Source organism: Megascapheus bottae, chromosome X, assembly GCF_031878675.1.
Source record: "Megascapheus bottae isolate mThoBot1 chromosome X, mThoBot2.hap1, whole genome shotgun sequence".
In the NCBI taxonomy this organism is placed as follows: Eukaryota; Metazoa; Chordata; class Mammalia; order Rodentia; family Geomyidae; genus Megascapheus; species Megascapheus bottae.
The window spans coordinates 33607424-33616127 of record NC_143547.1 but is presented as its reverse complement, the minus strand read 5'-3'; the positions used below and the strand labels follow the sequence as shown (position 1 = coordinate 33616127).

The window sequence follows — 8704 nt, the reverse complement described above, 5'->3', positions numbered from 1 at the left end:
TGAAATAGAGATGTATCCATCAGAGGGAAACCTCCAGCATAAGGGCCTCACTGTAATCTGAACCTGTTGTTGCATCCCTGCTCAGGGAAGTTGGGGTGGTCAGTGGTCAGATTATCCTCTTAGTATTTTACATCATGGACAAGAGCCAACACTGAGTCTTAAACTCAGCACCTCATGTCTTTGCTTAGCTTTGCGTGCCCAAAGCCGATGCTCCCCTACTTGAGCCACTACTCCACTTCAGGATGTTTGCTGTTAGGTGCAGACAACGGTCTCTAGTGTTCTTCACCTAAACCTTCCTTGGATCTAGCAGGCTCTTTTTTATTGGTCTGTTGTGAGGCTTGATGGGCCTGGGCACTATGCCAGAGCTCTTCTGCACAGGGATACTGCTCTAACACTTTGAGCCACAGCACCACTTCTGGTTTTCTGATGGTTAACTGGAGATAAGTATCTCACAGACTTTTATACCTGGGCTGGCTTTCAACCATGATTCACAGATCTCATCCTCCTGAGTAGCTAAGATTATAGGCATGAGCCACAATGCCCATGCCTTAACGTCCATGCTAGTTACTGTTAGAGACCTAAGAAAGTAGTGCTTGGATGCATTTTGTGTCTTTTTTCTTTTCATATATTATAATTAATAGAAGGGTCACATTATATTCACCACATAGAAGGTGCATTACTTCAAAGACATTGATACCCTTTCTCATGTCTTGGTCCACATTTTCCTCCCCCCACCCCCGCCCCTCATCTTGTTGCATTTTGTGTTTTGACATGACTTGGTTGGAACTTACTGCCCTACATTTGCTAGGGAGGTGCTGTACCACTGGGGAACATCTCAACTCTCAATGAATATATCTCAGGATCCCCCTCCCTCCACCAAACCTATCCATACCATCTGGATACACTTCTGGATATGGCTGTTTTTCAGGTTTCTTTTATGGTGAATGGACACTCATTGCTATTTCTTTTTTTTGTTTCTTTCCCTATTCCTCCCTCTCTCTTTTCCTTCTTCCTTCATCTATCCTTATGTCCCTCCCTCCTGCTCTCCCTCCCTCCCCTTTCTTCCTCTCTCTTTTTTATTTCCTTTTTTTGTGATACCTGTACATGGACTTGTTAATATTCATTTATGCTCTTTGGCAGGGGTCTATCTAATGAGCCATGCCTGCAGCCCCTTTCGGGGATAATTTTTGAGTACTTACTATGTCAGACACCCACTCCAGAAGGGAAAATGCATGTCTCTATATCCTGGATTGACACTCATGGTGCTTAGGGAAAGTACAGTCGTGAAAACCCACGTATATTTGTGAAAATGAAACTAGGTTACATTGGGGAGGGGTTGAATTGAACTAGACGGGGCAGGGCGATGATGGAAGGTTTGATTCTCATAAATCAGCAAGAGTATGAAATCCCTTGTTACGACCATCTAAGATAATAAGAAATAAGTTTGAAAATAGGACAAGTTAATAGTGTCTTCACTCTCTACCACCACTTCCTCTCCTTTTCCAGAATGTCACTGAAGCTGATTTAGGAAGATTGGTAGGTGGGCAGTTAGAGAAACACTGCTCACATTTGTGAGGAATCCATTGGGCAGACACACTTCATTCTCCATGGCAGGCTGGTAGGCTCCTTTCAGAACACATTCAACACAAGGAGGGAAGTGTCCTCTGAGGAAATGTTCCCCACCACCATCAAAAGGGGAGGCAGAGAATTAGGGAGCAAGGGAGGGAGGAGAGTTTCTCCATTGTTTGAGATTGAGGGCAGAGGTGGAGGGACCCCTTTATTGCTGACTTCTTTTGAGATCCACTTTTTGTGATGAGAAAACCCACTGTCATATTGGAGTTTTCAGTTGAATAGAGATATGGGCATAGCCAGTTAGGGAGATGTCAGAGGAAGACAGGATAACAGGGAAGTCCCTGATCCATTTCATAAAGACACAGAGCTCATGCAAACTGAGACTGCTGTGTCTTGCCAGAAACAGGAGCACCAGATGCAGTGACTCACTAAGGTATTTCTGAAGTATTTTTTCCTCTCAGGGTCTTAATCCAGCTTCCCTTTAAGCCTGTGGTGTTGCCTTCTGCATTTGACACATGAGTAAACAGAAGTTCATGCCCACAGGTTTCCCCTCACAGGATTCCTTCACCCCCACTAGATGACAAGTTATCACAGACAACAACTAATGCAACGTTAATAACTGGCATCTATGTACTCATGACCTTCTTGAAAATGTGCAGTAATTTAATGTCATGTCCATACTGAGTGAGCCAGGGTGACTAGGATGGGCACTGGTTATAACATACCAATGTGTGTATGTGTATGATATTTTTATAATGTATGTACACATATCCAACCCAGAAAATATTTACGAATATATAGGAAACTGTGTGTTGGACACACATGCTATGCTTTCTTCCTATTTGGGCTTTAGAGTTATTACTTGACTTGGGGAACTAAAAGGCCAATATATCTGCAAGGAATAGCACAAAAATGCAAGTGTACTTGTAAATGAATCTTGTGTTTACTTTGTAGTTGCTGATATAACTGGTGATAAACTGCTGTTGTAACCGATTATTTGTAATGGGGAGGTTTAACCACCAAAACATCATTATGGGAAATGGAATTACAAAGACAGTTGGAGAGAACAAATGGGCAATTGTTTGCTCTATTTGATGGAATGAAAAGATCCATGGTGAAAGGTCATGCTTACAATGAAACAGTAAAAACAAAGGCCAAGCAAGGTAAAGGTTTATAACCAATGGTTTTACTTCTTAGGTCTCTACTGATAAATTATTTTCTTTTCCAAGAAAGCAAACCTACACAAAATGAATGTCTTAGCTGTAAAGGAAAGCATTCCCTAGTTATAAAGTTTCCTTTACTTCTTCATTTTCCACTTTTGGTTTCTCGTTGACTTTCTCTTCCCCCATCAGTTCGTTTACTTTCTGTTCTATGTCCTCCTTCTCTTCCCTCTTTTCCTTCTCATCCATCACTGGCCCATAATACTTCTGTTCCTCCACTGTGCCCTCCTTCTCCATCATTCCATTTAGAAACTCTGGAAAATTCCCCTTGCATAGGGGACTTTTTCCATCCTGAAAGGTTTTCTCCTCAGAATACCCCAGGTTGGAGTACTTTACCACTGGAAAATGAACATTTCGCTCAGATTCTGCAAAGGTTTCCCCAACTAGGAAACTACCATTGGTGGACAAGTAGTCCAGAAAAGAACCCTTGAAATTTCCTGATGCAACCACTTCTTGATAGTGTGTAATCAGTGACAAGCACCAGGCCACACCAAGGCCATAATGCCGGCTGGCTCTCTGCACAAGGAGGTCTTTGGACCTGCATTCCAGGGGCTTTAGTTTGCAAAGAGGGACCTGAATGCCTCTCTGTTCAGAGAGCAAGTTGGGCTCAATCAGCAGCACCCTGGCTGTGTTAGTACTTGGGTCCACACTCTTTACCACAGATGGCCAAAATGGATAACCCTTTGCATAAAACCATACCAACATTCCTCTTTCAAAGAGGGGTGCCTTGCTCCTGACAGCCACACTTTTGCTTTGTGTTTCTTCTTTCTCATCTTCCTTCTTGGTACCAATAGTCTTGGGTTCATTTGATGTGTTAGGAGTTTTGCATTTCTTTGCTCTTATCTTAAGACCTGCTTGTTGGCACTTTCTTTTTCGGTTCAAAAAAGAAAGAGAGAGTCGAAGTAATGAGTTTGGGGATTCAGAGGAGGCCACAACCCCTGGCAAGCCTGCCTGGGAGGCACTCTTGGCAGAGTGCTCCTTCACCTTAGGGGAGATAGTGAACCTGTGGGGATCACATCCTTTGATCCCTTCTCCAGCATCCTCACCTTTCTGCCTCTGGTCTTTAAGCCTGGTGAGGACCACAACTGGTCGCATTAATAGACCTGGAAATTGAGCTTTAGCATATCGACATTTCCAGGAAATAGGGTGCCCAGAGGACTTGGGGGTTGGGGCTCCCAAGGTTTTCTCACTCTGTGATGGATTAATGGCTCCCTTCATTGTTGGTACTAGGGAGCTCACACTGGAGCTTTCTGATACCTGAGCTTGCATTTCATATACAGAAGCAGCAATGGCTGTGTGTGCCATAGACTCTTCATCAGGGAGGGCATGCTCACTGCCAGCATGGCACATGTGATGGGATGGTAAGCATGCTCTCTTTCCCAGATTAGGCTCAGAATTCAGTTTGCATTTGGGCAGTTTTTTGGCAATGCAAAGGCCAGGGCCAGGTTGAGCACTTGGTCCCTCTGGCTCTGACTGTGGAGACTCCTCAAGGGATCCTTGCCCTTCTAGTTTTCTGCAGGACAGAATCTGCAATGCTACTTTAACTGCTTCTGTGTGGGCACTAGCCTGGCCTGGCGGGCCAGAGTCCCTGTACAGAGCATCTCCTGAAAACTCATTGGCTCTCAAGCACAATCCTGCTGAGGACGCAATGGCTTCAATCCCAGCCTCTGTGAGGGGCCTTACATCAGTGCTTCTCACTTGCCCCCTTTCCACAGAGAGGATTTGTACATCTAAGAGTGATCCCTCTGTCCCTTCACTGTGTGTTTGGGTCCCTGCTCTGGACAACACCTTAGCAGGCCACAAGTCCCCTTTCCAATGACAAAGGACATAGTCCTCACTCTCCATTGTGCCTAGAGTTGGGAGCTGATTCAGTCGCTCAGTTCCCACTCTTCCTTATGTGTTCCTCATGCAGCCACCTGCAGCCTCCTTGTCCTGAGGTGTATGCAGGGCTGTGGGCTTCAAGGGCTCTCCTCCCAATTGAGGATCCCGGACCAGCTGGCCGTGGGGTCTCACTCAGGATGCACCAGTGCCCTGCAATATAGAAAGGGGACAGCAGAAATGAGTCAGAAATTCTCTTCTCTAGGTGAAGGAAGGAAAGCCCATCTTCAGTGACTCTATCACTGAAGAATAGAAGAAAATTGAAAAGTTTGTCTACACCAAGGGGAAGATTGATGGTAAATCCCTCCATGAAATTCAGAAGACTTTATAGTGTGTCCCTAGCGCAACCTTCCTAATGTTTTCTCCCAATTGCAAGTACTATGTGTTGAGGTACATCTGCCTGTTAGGTGATTCTCCTGAGAGATCCCATTTCCTTGAATACATATTTGGTTTCCCAAGGCCTCCTTTGCCCTTCCCTGTTTGGAAATGAGTTGTTTCATTCTCTTTTACCTGGAGTGCTAGAGATTTCCTGCACATCCCAGGATGTTTTTGGCCATCTTCTGCACACTGAGATAGTAGCCCTCTGTCCAGTGTCACATTCTGAGTTTGACAATGGAAATGTTGTGTTAGGCAAAAGTCATCCTGGTGTTTCCAGGGGAGGAAGTGTACTAGAGATTTGTGGTGCACTGGCCCCTATAGAGTGGCTCCACCCATAGGGTTATTAAAATATGTTTTCTTGCTACAGGACACCTGGTGTTGTTTTTGTTATTTATGAGAATGGAAGTCAAGGCCTGAGACATTTCCCTGATCCCTTTGGCTCAAGACTAGTGCTCTTCGAGTTTGAGTTCAGAGTATACTATCTGTTTTGTGGCACTTAATTGGTGATTAGAGGCTAAGAAAAATTTCAGCTACAGCTGGCTTTCAATTGCGATTGTCAGGTCTTAGTCTCCTGAATTCCTAGAATTGTGGCGGGAGGCACCAGAAAACATGAAATATTTTTGAATGCTGATGAATGCTTAGTAAACATCAAGCTTTACCTTGGTCCCATTAATCAGAGAAGATCCAGTTTTGAGCTGATTCTCTGGAGTCTTAACTCTGCCTCTGTTGTTCTTCTAATCCTTTACCTAGCTCTGTGACTCAGAAGTGTTCCAGGTTCTCTGGAACACCTGCTCTAGAGGACCACAAACTCTGTCCTCTAATAGTAGCTCTGGAAAATCAAAAGCAGATTCTAAATTAACGCAACTAAGTGAAGACTCGGAGATCTCATTATCTTCCTAAAATCATTAGTTCATTTTGGAACCAAAGTGAACATATCCCATCCATAATTTAGTTTCCCAGATTAGTTTCTTCCATCTATATTACCTCAACATACATTCACCTCAAGGTGCATCATGGAGGAGATTCTCCTCTGTCTCACAACTTTGGGGCCTACCCCACTCCTGATAGCAGGTCCCGCAGACGTAAAGTTTTCTCATGAGCTTGGACATAAGGGTTTGTGTATATAGTTCTGTACAATTACAAAAGCGATTCCATTGTCTGTGGGGAAAAAAGTAGTGATATTGCCGGTCAGTGTGGACTCTTCATCCACTGCTGAAAACCAAAATGCCATTTAGTCAACTGTCCCCACATGCCCGTGTTGTCCCCTCTCACAATGGAGAGTCAAAGAACCCAGGATACATCTGGGATCCTCCTGATCCACCAGGAACAGCTGTACCTACAGGATGGCCCGAGGTCCTGGACTTCCTGGACCTGGATCCACGACGCTCAGGAGCAGCCCTCCTAAGCAGCTTGCTGGCAGCCAGTACCCGGCAGCCGGTACCAGAAAGCCTGAACCGTGCAATCTATCAGCCGGTCCACAACTGCCTGGGTAACCACAGAATTCCAGCCTGGGCGTTCCTCTCTGATTGGACAGATTTGTACACAAACAGGTGTCATATCTAAGAGGCCTCGAGCTGCTGTGCAGGGATTGGCTGGCCCATGCGGCCCAGGTGCTTCCTCATTGGCCAGTATTGTAAACATGGTGAGGCCAACCTCCTGGCTTGTCTGTCTGTCTGTCTGTCTGTCTGTCTGTCTGTCTATTAAGCTGGGTTGTGGGAGGCTCGGTGCTGCATGCTTCAGGGTGATTTTCTAGCTTTGTTTACATGGGGTACCCCAGTTCCAAACCCTGGCTGTACCATTCTAGGTAATAGATGGTCCAAGCTGGGATGGCACCTCACTGAATGGCTTGGAATGTACACAGGAGGACCAGCCATCTGGGTCTGACTAAACAATATGTGCTATGCTAAGCCCATGGATCAAGGATGCCTCACTGATATTCCCGGACAGTATCTTATTTCAAATCCATGCTCCTTGGCCTGGAAACATTATATTGGGTAATACTGGTTTACACGGGGGGAGGGTGCTTAGATTGTTGGCTGTCTGTGGTCTTGGCAACTAGGCTCTCATTGAGCTGAGTTGTAAAGGGGCCTGGCTGCATTTGACCCCATGAACCCTCCAAACCTCCTTGCAAGGCAAACACTTGAAGCAATCCTGTGAGGTCAGGCAGCACAATTGTTAAAAGTACAGAGAAGATGGGGATCAAACTGATAATGCTCAAAAATTCCCAGAGGAAATCACTCCTTACATGTGAAACCAGACAACTGGACCTATGACTGTACTTTTTGCATACAAGGGGAGCAGGAAAAAATCCTGCAAAAACAAGTCAAGGAAAGAGGAGAAACCTGAATAATAGACGGGGCAATGACCCTGGGCATGTGATCATACAAAATGACATTTATCAAAATGAATTCGTGAAGCCCTTTGTTATTTCTTCTGTAGTTTTTGTTTTCTTTTTTTGTTGTTTGTTTGTTTCCACATAACCCATTGTGAGTTTAATGGGAGGTGCAGAAATAGAGGGGAAAATGGTGAACAAATGCAAGAATGGTACTCACTGGACACAGTGCTGAAAATCAGGTAATCCACCTATGATTTGAAATGGGAGGGAAGAGTGGGGAGAGAACAAGGGAAGGGGTGACATTGCCTAAAAATAAATGCACTCTTACTAGGCACTCTTAACTCCTTTGTGCATTACCTTTAAAATAACTATAACTATATTTATTCCAGTCCTGAGGCTTGAATTCGGGGCCTGTGCACTGTCTGCAGACTTTCCTCAAGGCTAGCACTCTGCCACCTGACCAAAGCACCACTTTCAGCTTTTTGATATAGGTGGTACCAAGGAATTGAATCCTGGTGAGTACCTTTAGGAGATAAATATGTTTCTCAAGCAAAGGAAAATATGAAAAAATTATCAGGCATTGTGCTGCACTGAGCTAGCTATGCTATCTGGTGCATAGAAAGTCAGCATTGTCCTGTCCATGTGTCCAGGGAACCCTCCCTCACCTCTGTGTGGCTCCCACCCTAGCCCAGTACAGCCTCACTGTTGCTCAGGTGTGAGCCAGACACTGAATCTAAGACAGCGTTAGCCCCGCAATGACTTCCTCCATCTCCTAAGCTTTGTCTCCTACTCCATATCCTGCACTTGGCAGGAAATCTAGAAATGTGGGCCAAGGTGAACAGTGCTGGCTAGAGCCTTGAAATCCACTGCCAGTTCCTACCTGAAAGGAAGTTTGTGCTATCTATTGAAAAGGATCAGAGACTCAGCCCAAGGAATGGAGAGGCTGGCATGATATGAGGGGGCTTATTGAAAATAACACAGCCCATCCAGAGTGTCCTGCTCAGAGCTCTGCTATGACTGATCAACAGTCACACAGCAAGGAAGCACAATTCAAGGTATGGATAGGCTGATCTACTAGGAGGGGGCTAAAAGTTGGAGGTGACACAGCCCAACTCAGAGAGCCACAGTGACTGATCAAGGTAACAGCAAGGAACCCCAGTTCAGTTTCCTTCCTGCCTTCTTAGCCTCTCTGATGCCTGCTTCCCTTTGCTCATGAAAGTCTGGGGTCTGGACAGAGATAGCAGAGTGGGCTAAACAGGAGCACTTCACTGGAATCTGTGAGGAACATCCTGTCTATCTTGTCTCCAACTCAGTCCAGATA

At 45.2% G+C, this 8704-nt stretch overlaps 1 protein-coding gene across 1 annotated transcript; it reads right to left on the bottom strand.

The window, feature by feature from the left end:
• Positions 1–2855: 2855 nt before the first annotated feature.
• Positions 2856–4637, bottom strand: LOC150040792 (PWWP domain-containing DNA repair factor 3B-like). Its single transcript, XM_090327095.1, has one exon. The coding sequence runs from the start codon at positions 4635–4637 to the stop codon at positions 2856–2858; it is 1782 nt and encodes a 593-aa protein (XP_090183221.1).
• Positions 4638–8704: the final 4067 nt, after the last annotated feature.